The following is a 21,739-nucleotide window of genomic DNA, read 5'->3' as shown; positions in this document are numbered from 1 at the left end:
CCAAATTATAAATGTTTAAGTTGCCAGTTGTAAGCTTCCTCATGTCATGCTTTGTTTGTTCAAGTTTGTTTCGCATTCAGAACAAAGTGTTAGAGTAAGTTGGTTAAAAAACCCAGCCTGCTTTTGTTATGTTTGGGAATGACAATTTCATGAACTGATTTTCAGTGTCTGGAAACTCATTGCAGTCATATGCAATCCTGCATCCACAAATTACATGATTATATGAAAACATGTACTAAACAAATGTGTAGGTTACAATCAAAAAGTACAACCTCTCGCTCTGCTACAGTGTTGGGCCCGTCCCACTGGGCACAGACATCAGTTCAACGTCGTTTTGATTTGTCAACTAACGTGAAATCAACAAGAAATGGCCTCATGTTGATGACTTTTTGCAAATCCAATCAGTTTTACACTGATTCAACGCCATTACATCTTTTTTTTATGACGTGGAAACAACGTTGATTCAATCATTTTTCCCCCAGTAGGGTGTCTGTCAGTAGCTAGAATAGAACAGAATAGATTGGAATACAATACAATAGAATATCTATCGGTCAAAAGCAAAATAATTCCCCAACAACAACAGGCAAGAACTGTCACTATATAAGGGCTGTTGTAGACTTAAAGCTTTCACAATGGTGGGTATATGGCAGCGACGACCCATCAAGAACAATAACGGTCAGGGGCCAAGGAATCGTCATTAGGTCGCGCGCTCATAGAATGGGACACGACGACGCACTGTCCTCAAAGTCCCCTTCCAATTCATGCTGTGGCAGGAGAGAGACGGGGAGAAAATATCCATCGAGGCACTTAGCGACAGCCAAAGCGATGGACCACATGCATTTCAGATGCTTCAATTCGGATGTGGCTACAATGATTCTGTATCACGAAAATGTAACGAATACTGATGTGAATCGGGCTATTGCGCTCCAAACAGTCACGTAAAGCGTATTTTAATCTTAGTATTTTGTGGTCACCGACTGGCATAGTTATTTTTGTCGAGACATTTTGATACCTCCGTTAAAATGCAATCCCTGCTTCCTTTATTATTGCTTATTTAATATGTAAATCATTTTGTTTTTCAAGAACGTGGAGCAGTGTTTTGCATGGAGTGATGAAGTCAGATGCCTATGCAGTGGAATCTGAGCCCGGTAGAGTACAGCCAGGTAAACTGTATGGTCAGAGCGCCCCATGGAGGAGGCTGTCACTCAGGGGGAATCCTAACTACGCCTCTCATGTTACCATTTATTTATTCTCTCTCTCTCTCGCTCTCTCTCTATCTCTCTCTCTCTCTCTCTCTCTCTCTCTATCGCTCTCTCTCTATCGCTCTCTCTCTCACTCTCTCTCTCTCTCTCTCTCTCTCTCTCTCTCGCTCTCATTGTACAGCGCGTGCTGTGGTCGTGGAGCGGATAAATGCCATCGCGTGAAGCGCTACCCCCACGAAGAGAACTCCATGTCTTTCTTGGTAAGGGATACTTTATTTCGATCAGCATGGCTTTGATGTTTAGCTGATCATGACTATGATTTATCTAAAGAGCGCATCCGGGTCGAGGAAGATGATGAGGATGATGATCTAATGAGCCAGTGTCTCCGCCAAGTGTCTAGTGTGTCGCTCTCATAGCATATTGGTCTAGCCATGCACCAATCCTAGAACTCATTCTTTATTTATCAGGGTTCATTCATAAGGCCCATCTCATTAACCATGCATATTGCCATTATCTTACCCTGTAGGTTATATTATGGGTACCAATCTGCTGCTAACCCTGTCATCCATCTCAACTGTCTCTTTCTAAAGTAGCAGTCACTTCATGGGCATGCACTGCATGTCTTCCTCAACAAACACTGTTGTTTTCCACATTGGCTCCCCCTTGATGCTCCAAAAGTATCTCTTCAGTGTTGTCCTAAGTCCCTCCTTTTATCATTATAAGGGCATGATGGCATGCCTGTCCTCTCCTATTGGACGGTCTCACTCCTCTCATCCCTCCTCTCCTATTGGACTGTCTCACTCCTCTCCTCCCTCCTCTCCTATTGGACGGTCTCACTCCTCTCATCCCTCCTCTCCTATTGGACTGTCTCACTCCTCTCCTCCCTCCTCTCCTATTGGACTGTCTCACTCCTCTCCTCCCTCCTCTCTTATTGGACTGTCTCACTCCTCTCCTACCTCCTCTCCTATTGGACTGTCTCACTCCTCTCATCCCTCCTCTCCTATTGGACTGTCTCACTCCTCCCTCTTCTCCTATTGGACTGTCTCACTCCTCCCTCCTCCTATTGGACTGTCTCACTCCTCTCCTACCTCCTCTCCTATTGGACTGTCTCACTCCTCTCCTACCTCTTCTCCTATTGGACTGTCTCACTCCTCTCCTCTCTCCTTCCCTATTGGACTGTCTCACTCCTCTCCTCTCTCCTTCCCTATTGGACTGTCTCACTCCTCCCTCCTCTCCTATTGGACTGTCTCACTCCTCTCCTACCTCCTCTTTTATTGGACTGTCTCACTCCTCTCCTCCCTCCTCTCCTATTGGACTGTCTCACTCCTCTCCTCTCTCCTTCCCTATTGGACTGTCTCACTCCTCTCCTACCTCCTCTCCTATTGGACTGTCTCACTCCTCTCCTCCCTCCTCGCCTATTGGACTGTCTCACTCCTTTCCTCTCTCCTTCCCTATTGGACTGTCTCACTCCTCCCTCCTCTCCTATTGGACTGTCTCACTCCTCCCTCCTCTCCTATTGGACTGTCTCACTCCTCTCCTACCTCCTCTCCTATTGGACTGTCTCACTCCTCTCCTCCCTCCTCTCCTATTGGACTGTCTCACTCCTCTCTCCTCTCCTATTGGACTGTCTCACTCCTCGCCTCCCTCCTCTCCTATTGGACTGTCTCACTCCTCTCCTCCCTCCTCTCCTATTGGACTGTCTCACTCCTCTCCTCCCTCCTCTCCTATTGGACTGTCTCACTCCTCTCTCCTCTCCTATTGGACTGTCTCACTCCTCCCTCTTCTCCTATTGGACTGTCTCACTCCTCCCTCCTCTCCTATTGGACTCTCACTCCTCTCCTACCTCCTCTCCTATTGGACTGTCTCACTCCTCGCCTCCCTCCTCTCCTATTGGACTGTCTCACTCCTCTCCTCCCTCCTCTCCTATTGGACTGTCTCACTCCTCTCCTCTATTCTCCTTGGGGGGCATGTCTCACCCCTCCTCCCTCCTCCCCTCTTCCCCAGGACTGCTCCTGCATCTCCCACACTCAGGTCCAGCCAATCAGCATAGAGGACCAGTATGAGGACATCAGCCACCAATACCTGGTCAGTACAGTGCTGTGTCCACTCTGCTAGCATCCAATCGGAGAACTGAAGCCCACCCGGCCTTGTCTTTATGGTGTGGTCAGCCTAGTTCTCTTGTATCTGGTCAGAGGTCAAAAGGGACCACTAGGACAACATAGGACAGTTCCGGGTCCTGTCTATGTGATGGTAGAGCTGCGTGTAACCTACCACATCATAGGGCTGCCAGCCACTGACCAGATCACTAGAACATTACATAGCCTATAGGTGAAACAAAGCTCTTCATGCTATATAGCACAGCAGCAAGCCTTTTTCATAGCTGCTGTGTCAGCTCACCCTGGAGCTAACTGCCACAGCATCCCGCCCAGGCACGTGAACAGATGGGAGTCAACCTGTGCCCAGCACATGCCCCTTTGCCACCCCACTCGCCAAGTACCCATTTGGGTGGTGGTGTGTATATATATACTGTATATCTTTTTTGTATAAAGTTTTGGTCATTGTTGTTCTGAACCGATTGCCTGCAAGTCGTCGTGACATTGTCGAGTTCGCCACCCCCACTCCGTCTGTTGGTTGCTCCTGTTGGTCAGCCCTGTACAGATCTCGTGCTCGCCCAGTTGCGCCTTTTTCCCCAGTCTGCCCTCTACTGAGATTGCGCGTGCCCGGTATCCAAACATGCATGAGATCCGGTCACCGGTCGAATGTGTGCAGCTAGCTACCTAGTTTAAATATCAACGGTACTGCCACAGCAGTGTAACATTTGATTAACACTTGATTTACATCGTCATCAATATTCCGTCTGATTGGCTGATACACTTAGGAGAAAGAGGTAAAAAGACAGAGAGAGGAGCGTCTGCATCGACCCTCGCTCCAACCGACCCTCGCTCCAACCGACCCTCGCTCCAACCGACCCTCGCTCCAACCGATCCTCGCTCCAACCGACCCTCGCTCCAACCCAACTCCATCCAGCAACACAGGTAGTCTAGACTCGCAACAAGCTCTCACAGTCTCACTGCAGAATTAGACGTTTAGCCACGTTTCTCCCAAACGTCACATTTCGAAGTTGCTCCAAACGTCAAATTTCAAAGTGCTTTTTACACCATGGGTTGACTCCTCCTGCTCAGTATCATTCAATTTCTCCAAATATCAAATTTTGAAATTGCTCCAAACGTCAAATTTAGAAGATTAAGGGTTAAGGTTTTGGATAGGGTTAAAACATTATTTAGGCACTCATTCTGAATGGTTGAGGTAAGGGTTAAGGTTTTGGATAGGTTTAAAATATTACGTTGAATCAGATTTATTTTCAATCAATCAAATGTATTTATAAATCCATTTTTACATCTGACAAAGTGCTATACAGAAACCCAGCCTAAAACCCCAAATAGCAGCAATGCAGATGTAGAAGCACGGTGGCTAAGAAAAACTCCCTAGAAAGGCTGAAACCTAGGAAGAAACCTAGAGAGGAACCAGGCTCTGAGGGGTGGCCAGTCCTCTTCTGGGTGTGCCAGGTGGAGATTATAACAGTACATGGCCATTAAGGCCAGATTTTTCTCCCAAGATGTTCAAACGTTCATAGATGACCAGCAGGGTCATATAATAATCACAGTGGTTGTAGAGGTTGCAACAGGTCAGTACATCAGGAGTAAATGTCACTTGGCTTTTCATAGCAAGGCATTTACAGGTTGAAATTGCAGGTGCGGTAGAGTGAGAGAGAGTTGAAAACAGCAGGTCTGGGACAAGGTAGCACGTCCGGTGAACAGGTCAGGGTTCCATAGCCGCAGGCAGAAGAGTTGAAACTGGAGCAGCAGCACGACCAGGTGGACTGGAGACAGCCAGGAGTCATCAGGCCAGGTAGTCCTGAGGCATGGTCCTAGGGCTCAGGTCCTCCGGGAGGGGAGGGAGAGCGGGAGAGAGAATTAGAGGGAGCATACTTAAATTCACACAGGACACCGGATAAGACAGGAGAATAACACCAGATATAACAGACTGACCCTAGCCCCCCGGCACATAGACTATTGCAGCATAGATAGTGGAGGCTGAGACAGGGGGGGTCGGGAGACACTGTGGCAGGATATAACCCCACCCACTTTGCCAAAGCACAGCCCCCACACCACCAGAGGGATATCAACAGACACCAACCTACTACCCTGAGACAAGGCTGAGTATAGCCCACGAAGATCTCCTCCACCGCACGAGCCCGAGGGGGCGACAAACCGGACAGGAAGATCACATCAGTGACTCAAGTGACGCACCCCTCCTAGGGACGGCATGGAAAGCACCAGTAAATCAGTGACTTGATTTGATTTGATTTGACTCAGCCCCCGTAATAGGATCAGAGGCAGAGAATCTAAATGGAGAGACGGGAACCGGCCAGGCAGAGACAGCAAGGGCGGTTCGTCGCTCCAGTGCCTTTCCGTTCACCTTCGCACCCCTGGGCTAGACTACACTCAATCATAGGACCTACTGAAGAGATTAGTCTTCAGTAAAGACTTAAAGGTCGAGACCGAGTCTGCGTCTCTCACGTGGATAGGCAGACCATTCCATAAAAATTGAGCTCTATAGGAGAAAGCCCTGCCTCCAGCTGTTTGCTTAGAAATTCTATGGACAATAAGGAGGCCTGCATCTTGTGACCGTAGCGTACGTGTAGGTATGTACGGCAGGACCAAACCAGAAAGGTAGGAGCAAGCCCATGTAATGCTTTGTAGGTTAGCAGTAAAACCTTGAAATCAGCCCTAGCCTTAACAGGAAGCCAGAGGCTAGCACTGGAGTAAAATGATCAAATTTCAAACACACACACACACACCAAAGTACTCAACAGCCTCTCCCTCCCCCAACACTGGCCCCAGTGAAACTACCCCCATCATCACCCTGTGTAGTTTAACACCACAGTGCCCCCCTGTGGCAGCCACTGGTAGATCACCACCACAACATCGTAGTACTTTGACCTCTTCAGGCTCAAAGGCAACACTCACTCACCCTCATTCTGCTTCCTCTTCTCTGCTATATGGACCCATTTCATGTTAGTAAAAAATACCATACTATACTATAGCACTTGTAGACTGCTTACATTGTAAGGAAAACAGTTCATTTGGGTGAACTATCCCTTAAAGGGTTATCTAGGTAAATACGTTTATTATTGTGACCTACTACAACCTCTATCCATACTATTACCATGTTGTTACTACATTTTCTGTGATCTAATGAAAAGTGCTGCTGATACGTTTCAGGGTTGTGTGTGAGTACGTGTGTGTTTGTTTCTTCACAGAGCTCTGATGTCTCAGAATGCACTTTCACCGGGGGTGGTGCAGGCAGCGATGACATCACAGCGCTCTCTGCTAACTCCGCCCACTACCAGCTGCTGTCAGAACTGGGTGAGCATCCCATTGGTCACAAATCAACCAATCACTACAACCCAGACAAGTCATTTCACTCCATAGTTTTTGCCTGCAGAGTAATATCTCCTCTGGTAAATACAAAGCATATTGCCTTTTAGCACATTACTGTTGAATAGAATGGCTAATCCAAAAGGTTAGTTTACAATTTCACTGACCAAGCCTCATGCTACCCATAGTCCGAGTATAAAGCATTTGTATTGTGGACATTTAATGCTACGCTTAGTCTATTGCCTTTTGTCACATCTGCTGAATAAAATGGCCAATTCAAAAGGCTAGTTGACAATCTCCCTGTATTATTGAAGACCATACTAACCATACCTGAGTGTGAAGCATTTTCAGAGTTGAACGTTTTTCTACGCGTCTTAATGTTTATTACCAAACCATGTTCACAGGGAGGGGCTTCAACAACCTGAGCCAGGTGCGCATGGCATGCCATACCCCCTCCCGCCAGCTGGTGGCAGTCAAGAACACCAACCTGGATGAGTGTACTGAGGATGAGCTGCTACAGCTGATGGTGCGGTACTGTATTAAAGGTCCAGATACGACCCACCTTGTCTCTTAATGCAAGTTCATGTCATAAGATATATATTTTGTTCCAGCCACAACTGATTCAAAACACCTGATTCAACTAATCCATTTCTTAGTTGAGTCGGCTGATTACTTGAATAAGATGAGTTAGCGTTGGGCTGGAACAAAAACCTGCACTGGCGCTCTCTAGGTCCAGGGTCGGTGACCATTTAGGTCATTGTTCATAATAACATTGTTGGCACTTGGCAGTGGTACAAGCCACCTGGCTGACTGTGTGACCCCCAGTGTTTCCTGGCTGTGTGACCCCAGTGTTTCCTTGCTGTGACCCCAGTGTTTCTTGGCTGTGTGACCCCAGTGTTTCCTGGCTGTGTGACCCCAGTGTTGCCTGGCTGTGTGACCCCAGTGTTGCCTGGCTGTGTGACCCCAGTGTTTCCTGGCTGTGACCCCAGTGTTTCCTGGCTGTGTGACCCCAGTGTTTCCTGGCTGTGTGACCCCAGTGTTTCCTGGCTGTGTGACCCCAGTGTTGCCTGGCTGTGTGACCCCAGTGTTTCCTGGCTGTGACCCCAGTGTTTCCTGGCTGTGACCCCAGTGTTTCCTGGCTGTGTGACCCCAGTGTTTCCTGGCTGTGATCCCAGTGTTTCCTGGCTGTGTGACCCCAGTGTTTCCTGGCTGTGACCCCAGTGTTTCCTGGCTGTGTGACCCCAGTGTTTCCTGGCTGTGTGACCCCAGTGTTTCCTGGCTGTGTGACCCCAGTGTTTCCTGGCTGTGTGACCCCAGTGTTTCCTGGCTGTGTGACCCCAGTGTTTCCTGGCTGTGTGACCCCAGTGTTGCCTGGCTGTGTGACCCCAGTGTTTCCTGGCTGTGACCCCAGTGTTTCCTGGCTGTGTGACCCCAGTGTTTCCTGGCTGTGTGACCCTAATGTTTGCTGGCTGTGTGACCCCAGTGTTTCCTGGCTGTGTGACCCTAATGTTTGCTGGCTGTGTCCCCAGAATGAGGTTCTTCTCTCCAGGCTGTTCCGCCACCCCAACCTGCTGACCTCTCGCCTGGTCTTCAGCTCCTGCTGCCAGCTCTGGGTCCTCACACCACTCATGGGCTACGGTCAGTCTACTGCATGCATCTTCTAACACACGTTTCCTCTCACCATCTCTCTCCCACACTTACTCGCCCATCTCTCTTCGTCCATGCTACTTCTCTCAGAGATAAGTTGGTTGAACTTTATTTTTTACGGTACAGAAATAACATGAATTGCATGTTTGTAAGCAACATTACGAACCATTTGGTACCAGGTAGTTACCTACTCTCTCTCTCTCTGTCCCAGGTTCGGCAGACAGCCTGCTGAGGACGTACTTCCCTGATGGGATGAGTGAGTCCCTGATCGCTTACCTCCTCCACGGAGTCCTGAAGGCTCTGCAGTACCTGCACCGCATGGGCTACGTGCACAGGTGAGGGAGGAGAAAACACCATGGGACAAGGGAGAGATATGGACCGTTTTAAGGCTGTAACTATATGTTTCCTATTTAGCGCATCTTTCTTCCTTTTTAACTCTGCATTGTTGGGAAAGGGCTCGTAAGTAAGCATTTCACGGTAAAGTCTACACCTGTTGTATTCGGCGCATGTGACCAATAACATTTCATTTGATTTGTTGAAAGAATCAGCCTAGTTTGCAGTCTCAGTTGGTCACCGTTGGACATAGTTGCTCGGAGCAGATTCAACATGTATCTGCCAGGGACAGTTGGTCACCGCTGGTCAAAACGACCTAATGCATCATCAATAGTTAGTTGACTGTAGAAGCCTGAAGATTTGCCGAGAGTGAACGCTCTTTTCCACAACTCTCCTCCTCTCCTCTTTCTCTCAGGGGAGTGAAGGCCAGTCACATCCTGCTGTCTGGGGAGGGGCGTGTCTACCTCTCGGGGCTGCACAGCGTTTACAGTATGATGCGGGATGGGAAGAAGGTGAGGACCGTGTTCGACATGCCCCACCACAGCCCCGCCCTGCTACCCTGGCTCAGCCCAGAGCTGCTACGACAGGACCTGCATGGCTACGGGGTGAAGTCAGACATCTACAGTCTGGGGATAGTAGTCTGTGAGCTGGTCAGTGGCAGGGTGCCTTTCCAGGACATGCCCCCTACACAGGTACTGGGGCCATACATACATCACAATGTCATACGCTAGGGCTGTTATCATACATTACAAAACATAGTTCAGTCTGTGAGAGTCTCTTGTTTTTCTCCCTATCTCTCCATGTGTGTGTGTGACTGTGTGTGTGTGTGTGTGTGTGTGTGTGTGACTGTGTGTGTGACTGTGTGTGTGTGTGTGACTGTGTGTGTGTGTGTGTGACTGTGTGTGGGTGTGTGTGTGTGACTGTGTGTGTGTGTGTGTGACTGTGTGTGTGTGTGACTGTGTGTGTGTGTGACTGTGTGTGACTGTGTGTGACTGTGTGTGTGTGTGTGACTGTGTGTGTGACTGTGTGTGTGTGTGACTGTGTGTGAGTGTGTGACTGTGTGTGTGTGTGACTGTGTGTGTGTGTGTGTGTGTGTGTGTGTGTGTGTGTGTGACTGTGTGTGACTGTGTGTGTGACTGTGTGTGTGTGTGTGTGAGTGACTATGTGTGTGTGACTGTGTGTGTGTGTGTGTGACTGTGTGTGTGACTGTGTGTGACTGTGTGTGACTGTGTGTGACTGTGTGTGTGTGTGACTGTGTCCATGCTCCATATGTCTGTGTCTCTCCACCCAGATGCTTCTCCAGAAGCTGGGTGGCTCCCACTGCTGCCTGCTGGATGTGGCCCCCTCCCCCCTGGGGGAGCTGGGGGGGCTGAAGGTGTCCCGCTCCGGGGTGGACTCTGGCATCGGGGAGAGTGTTGCCACGGGTAGCCTGACTCGCACCGCCACTGCAGAGAGACCTCAGAGCCCCGCCCCCAAGAACCACTCGGCCACCCTGCACAACCTGGTCCAGCTGTGTCTGCAACAGCAGCCCGACCGCAGGTGACACGTACACGCGTGCACACACACCGAATGCAACACACACACACACACACACACACACACCAACACACACACGAACGAACGCAGGGGAGACACACACAGGAGCAGCAGACATTACACACCTCCGTTTGAAGTTGAAGTTTTTCATTCAAGGAACAATTTGAAATGTTCTTGTGTTCCGTCTGAATTTCCATCATTTTTGAAAGGCATGTAATATGTGAGATGACTAGTGCTGCTAGATATGACAGTGTTGTGGGACATTAAGGCATGGTGTGACTTTGTCCTGTTGTGGTGTTCCATAGACCCTCTGCTTCTACACTGTTGACCCATGCCTTCTTCAAACAGGTAGGTCTCATCATCAAAATGCTGTGTTTTGGACTGGATTGCATTCTGGGGTTTGGTTATGGCTGACTTCGTATTCATGTGTTTTTCTGTGGACTGTATGACAGGTGAAAAGGCATCATACCCGGGACTCCTTCCTCAGTCTCATGTACCCCGCGGTGCCCCTTGGAGCTTCCAGCCCCGATGACCCCCCTGTTTCCTGCTCCCCTACCCCGTCCTGCCACCACCCCACCTCCCCCATCGCTGACCCCACAGAGGAGGTGTGGGACTTCTCCTAATCCTCCTCCCTGCCCCCCCTCCACCTCCGCCCCCCACATCCCAAAACCTGACAACCAAGCCTAACTCAAGACAATCAAAATGATCAAAAACAGCGAGCCCAAACCTTTCTACTGTGCTTTGATTGGACTTGTCCTACCCACCACTCTGAGCCTTTCTACTAGTTTTCTAGGCTTTTATATGTTTGTTTTGAAACTCAAATAAGGGAGCAGGTTGATGTTTATTGTCATGACTCTTGTCCTGGAGGCAGAACTGAGCCATTTCCCCTTAGATAGGCCAGCTGCTGTAATAGGAGGGCGGGATTAATGGAGCTGCTCTGCCTGGATCATCCAATGAGGATCTCTGTGCCATGGGTGTGGCTGCCAATCAACGACAATGACAACCAATGACATTGCAGGACAGTCAGGACACACCCCCATGCCAGTGAAAAATACCGTACTACGAAATGTAATGTGAACTATTTTAGGCTATTAGACTGTGAAGGGGCATACATAATAATGTGTCAGGGTTTGGAGAGGGAGATAATACAATTAAGATGTTATGGAGTTGGAGAGGGAAGCAATAGATAATAATATGTTATGGAGTTGGAGAGGAAGGCAATAGATAATAATATGTTATGGAGTTGGAGAGGGAAGCAATAGATAATAATATGTTATGGAGTTGGAGAGGAAGGCAATAGATAATAATATGTTATGGAGTTGGAGAGGGAGGCAATAGATAATAATATGTTATGGAGTTGGAGAGGGAAGCACTAGATAATAATATGTTATGGAGTTGGAGAGGAAGGCAATAGATAATAATATGTTATGGAGTTGGAGAGGGAGGCAATAGATAATAATATGTTATGGAGTTGGAGAGGAAGGCAATAGATAATAATATGTTATGTAGTTGGAGAGGAAGGCAATAGATAATAATTTGTTATGGAGTTTAAAAGGATATAAGTGTTAAAACACACGTGTGTGAGGAGAGAAGGTACGAGAATAGCTAGTGTGTTAGAGGAAGTTCTATGGTTATCCCTCTAGCATTGTGATACCAGCCTGATCTCGCGATAGCTCACATTCCGAAGTGAAGCTAAACGTGAGCTCAGCGGTCCGTCTGATTGGCCAGGCTGCTATCCCTCCCCTGTATTACCAGTGAAATCCCTGTGATCAAATAAGAACTATAACACTACCGATACTGTGCTTTGTGGCCAACCTAACCTATACACGTAGTAATAATAAACGTATGGGAGGGTCCTCAATTTAATCGTTTTTATGAAATCTGTGAACTGTTTATGATACATTTATGTGGATTATTCTGTGATTGATGATTCTGTGTATGAGACATTTGATGTATTGGTGCATATCAAACCTGTTATAGCTGTATGAGCCTTATAGAAGTGTTATAAATATATTCATGATACATTTTCTAAAACAATGGCCCTTTTTTTTTATTGTCTTTGGAAGTTCTGTTTGGTTGTCTTTCTGAAATCTCTGTTGAAGCCTAAATACACAGAAGCTGTATAAGGGCTTATTGAACGTTTAGGTCAGGTTGGGATTGGTTTTGGCGATAATGTGTTTAGGACTGCATCGCTTGAGGTAGAAGTTGCGCCAACCACAGATCTAGGATCAGGTTCTCCTACCCCACATCCACTTAACCTTTAGGGGGATGAACAAATATCTGACTCCTGACTACATCACTGAATAGTCTACTATGCCTAAAGTCTATAGAATATGGACTAGCGTTGTGGTTGTCCACCTGGGGTATCTATACTACTGGGGGGACTTGGCCCTTCTACAGGGGGATTCAGAAGACACCTGTCCTGGCTGAGACTATGATAGAATGCACCATGTGATGTCACAGAGGAACCTCTCTAGTGGGTGGAGTCCATATTTCAAAAACAAACAACACCTGACGCCATTGGACCATGGAGACAGGAGAGAAAGCAGAGGAAGGTAAAGCCACATACTTTCTTCTTTCACATCTGCAAAAATAATGTGGCTTAGAAACATCCACCCCGGGGGGAGAAGAGACCATCTACATCTACAAAATCTATCATTTTGTCCTGGTGAGGGATATTAGTTCATTTGATCAGCATCTCATTCTGTTTCCAGCAGCTGCGAAGGAGGCCAAGACGGACCTCAAGGATGTGGTAATGTGCATAGATACCATCTTAGTTGTATCTCCATGGTAACAGGGCTCTCCATAGACTCTCTTAGTTCACGTTTAGGCCTTCAGATCTGGCCACATAAACTCCTCCCCTTATCAACAGCATGTACTGTTATGTATACAACTCTAGTTCATAGTTCAGTCCAACCTGTGTCCTCTGACCATGTGTGTATAGGAGGAGATATAGTGACAATGCCAATGACCTTACGGTCCATATATTGACCTCTCTCTCTCTCTCTCTCTCTCTCCGTTCTTCTCTCCCTCCCTCCCTCCGGTCTTCCCTCCCTCCCTCCCTCCGGTCTTCCCTCCCTCCCTCCCTCCCTCCGGTCTTCCCTCCCTCCCCTAGCCATCGGCGGTTTTACATTTCCAGCAGGCAGCGGAGATGTTATTCTCGGCCCCGGTGCAGGCTGCTCCATGCCGGGGCAAGCTGGGCTTTAAGTGGGCGGTGCGCAGCGTCATCCTGATGACTCGTCTTTGCCGCTACTTCATGTCCCGTTCCAACTATCGCCAATTCATGGAGTTCAACTTCCGGGAGACCATCACCAACCAGCCGGCCGGGGGAACGGTGTGTGTGTGTGTAGGAGAATGGTACTGTAAAGGGGAAGTGATAAGGTGCTGTGTTTTGTTGGGCAAACGGGTCTACGGGTTTATGCAGTGGTCCTGATGGGAGATTTAGAAAGAAGCTACAGTTTTGATGTCCAGAAAGACTGGAAAGTAAACATTGATTTCTGTTCTTGCAGGGTAAAAATCTGGTGTTTGATCTGAACCACTTCAAAGTGAAAGAGGTAACGTGACCGTATGATTTTTTTAATTTTTAATTTGTTTATTTATTGAATATTAGGTATCCCAAACAATAAGGGGATTTGGTGAACCTATATTGTATCGGAAAAATTAAGTTATAAATAATTTGGTCTTAGTTAAAAATGCATTGTCCTCTAGTAAACTTTGATTACATTTCCAATATCCCCGTCCACGTGGAAATTCTATAAGAGTTATGTGAAGGCCAATTAGATGATGATCCGATCACATTCTGTCTCCTATTAAAACTTTTTTAACCTTTGTTGCAAGAGAGAAAGAGACAAGAAAGTAGTCAAGATGACTAGCTTGATTAAGTCTCCTCCATGTATATCTCACTAGGTCAGGGTGTTTTAGTCTCCAAATATTACATTGACATTTTAGTCATTTAGCAGATGCTCTTATCCAGAGCGACTTACAGTTAGTGAGTGCATACATTTTCATACTGGCCCCACGTGGGAAACGAACCCACAACCCTGGCATTGCAAGCGCCATGCTCTACCAACTGAGCTACAGGGCACTATTTCTAATGTGTCCATAATATTTGTGATTTCCTTAAGGGCACGTTGATGGTAGTTTGTAGAGTGATTCCCTTTACGGTCCATTGAGGTACTGAACACTGTGTTATAGTCTCCCACCATAACGATTTGATCATTTATTGCCTGTAAGTTCAATAAATTGGTATAAATATTTTAGAAGGATGGATCATCCTGATCCTGACCATATAGATTAATGAGCCAAATCTGTTTTTCATCCACTTTCATATTCAAAAAGATCCACCTTCCTTGCGAATCATTCCTGACTATTTGCACATTCACTGTATGAATTTAGATTACCAATGCTGGGTATGACCATACTGTGTTTATGACTGTAAGGAACGTTGTTCTCCTTGGTGTGTGTGTGTGTGTCTGCCTATGTGTGTGTCTCTGTCTGTGTGCATGAATGCTATGTGTGTGAGCGTACGTGTGCTTGTATACATGTGTGTTATGTCTGGAATATTCCAGGACCGGATCCCTGTCCTGCTGGTGGAGATAATGCGGAAGTGCCCGGAGGAGCGTTCTGAGTCGGAGGTGTTGCTGATTCACAACATGCTGAGCTCTGTGAGCATGTTCCGTCGCTACAGCGGAACCCTGCAACTCCTTCTGGCCAGGGTGGTTCGCTATCAGAGGTTAGAGGTCAATCCCCTGTCAATTACTTGGGTTCCTTAGGGTAGTGGTTCCCAAAATTATTTAAACAATTTTAAGGAACTCAGTCCGGCTTTCAACTTACTCTTGAAAGTTGTAAGAGTAGAATGCACAAGGTGCACTTTTGAAATTGGGTAGTGCATTATCAGTTTTCCTCTTGTCATGTCAGTCATTGCATACCTTAGAGAGCTATTTATAACTTCTCAGAAATGTCCAGATCAACTAGCCCATGTCAGCTAACGTTTTTAAGCCCGTAGATTTTGTAGTAATGTTCGAGTCTCAAATATCACATGAATACACAATAAATGAGCTTTAAAACTGCTAAATGTTATCTGTACCCCGTGACAAAATGTGTAGAATTGCAGGAAATAAGCTTTAAACCTGCAAATATTTCTCTCCGCCAACAAGAGGGGTGTGAACAGTTTGTGTCATGAACAGAGGGTAGTGCGTACGGCCCAGTACATCACTGGGGCCAAGCTTCCTGCCATCCAGGACCTATATACTAGGCGGTGTCAGAGGAAGGCCCTCAAAATTGTCAAAGACTCCAGCCACCCTAGTCATAGACTGTTCTCTCTGTTACCGCACGGTAAGCGGTACCAGAGCGCCAAGTCTAGGTCCAAAAGGCTTCTCAACAGCTTCTACCCCCAAGCCATAAGACTCCTGAACAGCTAATCATGGCTACCCGGACTATTTGCACTGCCCCCCCACCCCCACCCCATCTTTTTACGCTGCTGCTACTCTATTAATTATTTATGCATAGTCACTTTAACTCTACCCACATGTACAGTGGGGGAAAAAAGTATTTAGTCAGCCACCAATTGTGCAAGTTATCCCACTTAAAAAGATGAGAGAGGCCTGTAATTTTCATCATAGGTACACGTCAACTATGACAGACAAATTGAGAGAAAAAAATCCAGAAAATCACATTGTAGGATTTTTAATGAATTTATTTGCAAATTATGGTGGAAAATAAGTATTTGGTCACCTACAAACAAGCAAGATTTCTGGCTCTCACAGACCTGTAACTTCTTCTTTAAGAGGCTCCTCTGTCCTCCACTCGTTACCTGTATTAATGGCACCTGTTTGAACTTGTTATCAGTATAAAAGACACCTGTCCACAACCTCAAACAGTCACACTCCAAACTCCACTATGGCCAAGACCAAAGAGCTGTCAAAGGACACCAGAAACAAAATTGTAGACCTGCACCAGGCTGGGAAGACTGAATCTGCAATAGGTAAGCAGCTTGGTTTGAAGAAATCAACTGTGGGAGCAATTATTAGGAAATGGAAGACATACAAGACCACTGATAATCTCCCTCGATCTGGGGCTCCACGCAAGATCTCACCCCGTGGGGTCAAAATGATCACAATAACGGTGAGCAAAAATCCCAGAACCACACGGGGGGACCTAGTGAATGACCTGCAGAGAGCTGGGACCAAAGTAACAAAGCCTACCATCAGTAACACACTACGCCGCCAGGGACTCAAATCCTGCAGTGCCAGACGTGTCCCACTGCTTAAGCCAGTACATGTCCAGGCCCGTCTGAAGTTTGCTAGAGTGCATTTGGATGATCCAGAAGAGGATTGGGAGAATGTCATATGGTCAGATGAAACTTTTTGGTAAAAACTCAACTCGTCGTGTTTGGAGGACAAAGAATGCTGAGTTGCATCCAAAGAACACCATACCTACTGTGAAGCATGGGGGTGGAAACATCATGCTTTGGGGCTGTTTTTCTGCAAAGGGACCAGGACGACTGATCCGTGTAAAGGAAAGAATGAATGGGGCCATGTATCGTGAGATTTTGAGTGAAAACCTCCTTCCATCAGCAAGGGCATTGAAGATGAAACGTGGCTGGGTCTTTCAGCATGACAATGATCCCAAACACACCGCCCGGGCAACGAACGGGGGGGGGGGGGGGGGGGGATGTTCCCCAATGCTGGAAGGGGGGCCTGAGAGAAAACGTTTGGGAACCCCTGCACGCAACGGAAAATGTCTAGGAAGTCCCTCCCTGTTTCAGTCAATTTGGTTTCTTTTAGTGCCTAATATACACAACACTTGTTTTACTAGCCTATACTGTGCTTTGCTGGCATGTATAGCTGCCATTGACCTACTGGTAGGCTATAATACTCTTCTTGTGAAGTGTTATATTGCCTTATAAACATTCATAGGACTTCATTGATGCAGTCATAGAGCTTTATACTTAACTGTACAATAAAGCATTAACCTCATAGAAGTGCCCTTTAGTTTAGGGGACCTGCGTGGTTCTGGTACCAGTTCCGACCGACAATGCCGCTTATAAATCGATCTGTGGATACCGTAGATCGAAATGGCTTGCGTTGATCGATAGCCCTGGTTCCCACGGACACAGGAGTATATGTTGTCGCCTACAAGCATTAACGCACAAGAAGCCATAATGCCATAATATGGGCCTATCACAGCTGCATAAGGTGCTACAAATATGTTTATAAGGCAATATAATGCTTTGCAAGTTTGTTCTTGTCTATTAATGTTCTGTATTATGTCATGTTTCATGTTTTATGTGGACTTCAGGAAGAGTAGATGCTGCTTTTACAACAGCTAATGAGGATCCTAATAAAGAGTAGCTGCTGCTTTTACAACAGCTAATGAGGATCCTAATAAAAGAACAAATAAAGAGTTACCAATCACCCCGGCGCGGATATGCCTGCAGGTTGGAGCGTCGCAGAGTAGTCATTAAGAAGGGCCACTGGGGACACAGCTTCTACTTTGTGTTCTCTGGGCTATTGGCCGTCACCAAGGACAACGACGGTAGCAGTGCCTTCGTGGATAAGGAGCCCATCCTCATCAAGAAGGGCATGAGCTTCGGGGTGAGGCCTCACAATTATGCGTTTTTGTAAGAAGCAATTTTTTAAAGATGCAATATCATTATCAATAGTAGAAGTAGTGATGGCGGAGGTAGTAGTGGTGAGAACAGTAGTGATATTGTTTAGTGATTAGGCAAAAGATATCTGGGTTCTTGCGAACTTCATACCTCACATACATTCAAAGCCTGATGGGCAACGCAGACGAGTAGCTTCAACCACATGAAATAGCAAACCTGACCGTAGCTAGGCTACTGGAGCAATCGTGTGGTTGACTGTTCTGATGATTAATGGTTAGTAACTGGTGTCTGTCAGGATGTGGCCTTGATCAAAACGCTGAGGAGGAATGCCACTGTGGTGTGCATGGAGGAGACAGAGCTCATGGTGGTCGACAAGGAAGACTTCTTCGCTAACAAGATGGACGTAGAGCTCAAGAGGGAGTTTGATTATCGCTTCAGGTTCTTCCGGTGAGATAATAGGATGTTTTACTATCGCTTTCTGAATATACCCGCTACAAACCTGTATTTGTTGTTGAGCACCGCTCCTACTTTCCTACTGTAGAGCGAAGGCCTACCTGAATTTCCGCTACAAACCTGTCTTCGTTGAGCACCCCAGCTGCTTGCTGAAGCGCGGAAGCCTACTTGAATTCCCACTACAAATGGAGTTTGTAACTCTCAGTCACAGGTACTCACACCATGTCCCTTCCCTCCCAGGTCACTCCAGCTAGTGTCCTCCTGGCCATACTCTCTCATTGAACAGATGGCTGACCATTCCAAGGCTGAGCAATTTCGCTACGGCCACATGGTCGTCAAGGACACCAACGACATGGGCAACATCATTTTCATTGGCAAGGTAACTGTAGGCCTACAGTACATGTGGGGCATGATGGGTAATGTAGTTGCAGGCAGAGATGTTTGAGGTGATATGCTTCCATTACAGGGCCAATGTGATGTGTTGAGGGTGGTGGACCTTACCTCCTGCAGTGCCTACCAACGCCTCCTAAAACAGTATGCAGACTCAGGTATGTGTTCATAATATAATCATACTGTAACATGAAGACACACAAAATATGCATACAATATACACAGTTCACATTTCAGCATTAAGTTCTAGGCAACCCCAATTTTCCCTGTATCCTATAGCAACCAGAGTAACACTTAATTTACTTTAATTTAAAAAATGGTCTGTTGTTTATATTGAGTTTTGAGTAAGATTATAATATTTGCGCAATGACTTGTTGAAGGACAATTTTTTTAAAAGCATTCTCTCTATATCTCTCTCTCTCTCTTTCCCTGTCACTCTCTCTCAGTAAGCAGAGGTACATGTTTGCCAACACATGGATTCAAAGGCGAGCTGACAAACCAACCAGGAAGGTAGTGTAACTGGCCACAGTGTACTTACCTGGACGTACCACACATCAGTGACGTCGCTGCATCTCAGCTGTGTCCATCCAGTTAGTTTGGTGCCCGGTGATAAGTTGTGTCTGTCTGTTCTACTCTTCCTCAGTGTCATAAAACACAAAGTCCTCCTCAATAATCCTCCACGTCCTCCCAGAGGACTTCCTGCAGATCTACCCACTAGCGCCTGTTTCCTGATCGACACCCTTCATCAGTGCAGCACATTTGTACGTAGCCCTATGGTCCAGACTTTACCCACATCAAGCATGGGAAGAAATCTGTATGGTGCTTATGCCTTGTGTTCAGCATGGATGACCATGTAAAGACATGATAGTATGACATCCATGGCATGCTGTGTTCTGTGCATAGAGTTGTAATCACTTCCTTCATCTCTTCCTCTAGTGATTTATAACTCTATGGTTCGGTGTATCTGCTGTGTGGTGAGGTGCAGGGTCTGAACCAATCAAAACCTGCTCTAGTGTTTTCTAACTCTATGGTTGTGTCTGTCTGCTGTGTGGTGTGATGCAGGGTCTGAACCAGTACCTGATGCCGTCGAAGCAGAGAGACTGTCGCAGGTTCACTCTGGTCAGCCAGAGCGTGGAGATCCTGCGGGTGGAGAAGACTCGCTTTGACGAGCTGGTGGACAACACCACCATGAAGAAGCTGGAGGCCCTGCAGAAAACCTACCCAAGGTGACACTTATGGATACCAGTGCAGATGGGCTGACCTTACTGATGCACCTCATTGAAAAGACGGGGACCAGAAACAACCCCTGGCCCCTACCCTCTAGGTGTTTGTGTAGATCTAAGAGGACTCAGGACTAGATAGGTGTAAGGCAAGCAATCCACAGAGGGCAAGGTGGAACTTTCACTGTATTGCTTATACCTATCTAATCCTCTCAGATCTACCTAGGGGGAATGTACACATTACTGGAAGTCGCTTTGGATAAGAACGTCTGCTAAATGGCATATATTATTAAGATAGCTTTTGTGTTGTCTTCCTGTGTAGCGACGACGAGCTGTGCACTGTGTTCCTGGAACACAGCCGCTGGAAGGACTACAAACACAGTGTGGTACAGGACCTGTTCCCCCACTGGGTCGCCCCAATCAGGAGCCCCAAGAACCAGAAGCAGCAAGGCCACTGTGGCCCCAGCCAGGCCCTCCAGTAGACCAGACACGGGATCAACAGGCTGAAACAGACAAAGCAGAGGGTAGTGCCAAAAGATAATAAAATAAAGGAATAACTGTGGAGATGAATAAATACATAGACATGGTTTATCAATATGCTTCAAGTTTAAGCATTTGCTGCATTTTTCATTGTTTTCAGTCTTATGGCTCATGCCTACCTGGCAACAAAAAAACTATTTCACGGCAACATTTAGTTAACATCAGGCAGAAATAAAATTATCTGCATACCATAATACCTTTTTTCAAGTAGAAGGGTTTTGAAGTATAATTACTCATGAGTGGATCATGAGAAAACATACTTTTAACCGTTCTGCCACTGCTCTCTGTGAGGAAAAAGCTGGAGGAACTCGATTGTCAATAGTTAACACAGCCACAAAGTCGAAATTGGCTATATTGTAAAAAAAATCATGAAAACAAAAATGTGCTTTTTTAACATCTTAATTTAAGGTTAGGGTTAGGCATAAGGTTAGCAGTGTGCTTAAGGTAAGGTGTAAAATCAGATCTTAAGAAGCGAAATTGTAGAAATAGACAGGGGGTTTAGCCATAATTATGGCTGTGATCCTCTTCCCAGGTGTTGTTGATGCATGCTAGATCTTACAACGCCTGGATAGGTATGTTAAGTATCAGCTAGCCACATCATTGGTCACGTTCCGCTGCTCAGACGTTGCATGCGTCAACCAATGGTTTCGTGCAACATCGGCGACAACGTCATCTCCTGACAGATTGCTATAACATATGATGTACGACCGAGGAACTCCTATAATTTTACCCTAGTAGGCGGTAACTGCATAACAACATGGTGATCAGCTGAAAGAAACCAATCACAGCCAAACGTAAACTCGGGTCCCTCGCAACCAAGACCCACCCCTAACGACCCAGGAGCTCCACATCGGCAACGTAAAGGGGTTGATGACTGTCGCAAACTCTGCATCCTAAGAAAAATACAGAAATAATTCCTTTCATAGACATACATGTATAACTGAATGTCTTCTGCCTCCGAAATATATATTGTGCCCGGCAAATAAATCGAATTATATTCGAGGCTCCCCTTACTCAGCCTATGCTAGCAAGGCAATTGACGACATCAAGATATACAAATATCTCGACTTCCGGATTTACATGTCAAAATAAAAGCACCGTTTTTATGAAAATCACTTATTGTTTAACTTTTCCCATTTATAAAAAGTTTTTTCCCCAAACTAAATTCAGGCGATCCGAGTTATAGGGCCTACTCAGTTATGTGCACCCCTGCTTATATGTGGAGCTGGTTTAGCCCAAGCAATATGTTTTTATTATTACTGGCTTTGCCAGTCGTCTGTAAGCTCTGATGGGAGAGTATCCCCATATGTTGGTAGGCTGTATTTTGTCTAAACAGTAGGCTAACTTAGGCCAAATCCATTTTGGATT

At 46.5% G+C, this 21,739-nt stretch overlaps 2 protein-coding genes across 2 annotated transcripts; both read left to right on the top strand.

Annotated features, from left to right (window-relative positions):
• Positions 1–1,410: 1,410 nt before the first annotated feature.
• On the top strand, positions 1,411–12,181 carry stradb (STE20 related adaptor beta; the record flags this gene model as incomplete). The annotated part of the gene is given in 11 exon segments (XM_084152828.1): positions 1,411–1,430; positions 1,432–1,462; positions 3,207–3,287; positions 6,526–6,631; positions 7,048–7,169; positions 8,173–8,281; positions 8,502–8,625; positions 9,039–9,315; positions 9,915–10,162; positions 10,465–10,507; positions 10,612–12,181. Coding segments are annotated over 11 exon segments (1,332 nt in total). The 3' UTR covers positions 10,783–12,181.
• A 1,129-nt stretch (positions 12,182–13,310) lies between these two features.
• Positions 13,311–20,376, top strand: LOC311109519 (cyclic nucleotide-binding domain-containing protein 2-like; the record flags this gene model as incomplete). Its single annotated transcript, XM_084152438.1, has 11 exons — positions 13,311–13,493; positions 13,669–13,713; positions 14,728–14,891; positions 17,598–17,754; positions 18,064–18,215; positions 18,462–18,600; positions 18,688–18,769; positions 19,058–19,121; positions 19,255–19,372; positions 19,674–19,837; positions 20,154–20,376. The coding sequence occupies 11 exons, from the start codon at positions 13,311–13,313 to the stop codon at positions 20,311–20,313; spliced, it is 1,428 nt and encodes a 475-aa protein (XP_084008564.1). The 3' UTR covers positions 20,314–20,376.
• Between the last annotated feature and the right edge of the window lie 1,363 nt (positions 20,377–21,739).

The sequence above is a fragment of the Coregonus lavaretus genome (genome assembly GCF_964263955.1).
Source record: "Coregonus lavaretus genome assembly, chromosome: 35".
Lineage (NCBI taxonomy): Eukaryota > Metazoa > Chordata > Actinopteri > Salmoniformes > Salmonidae > Coregonus > Coregonus lavaretus.
This window is presented reverse-complemented; position numbering and strand designations above follow the sequence as displayed.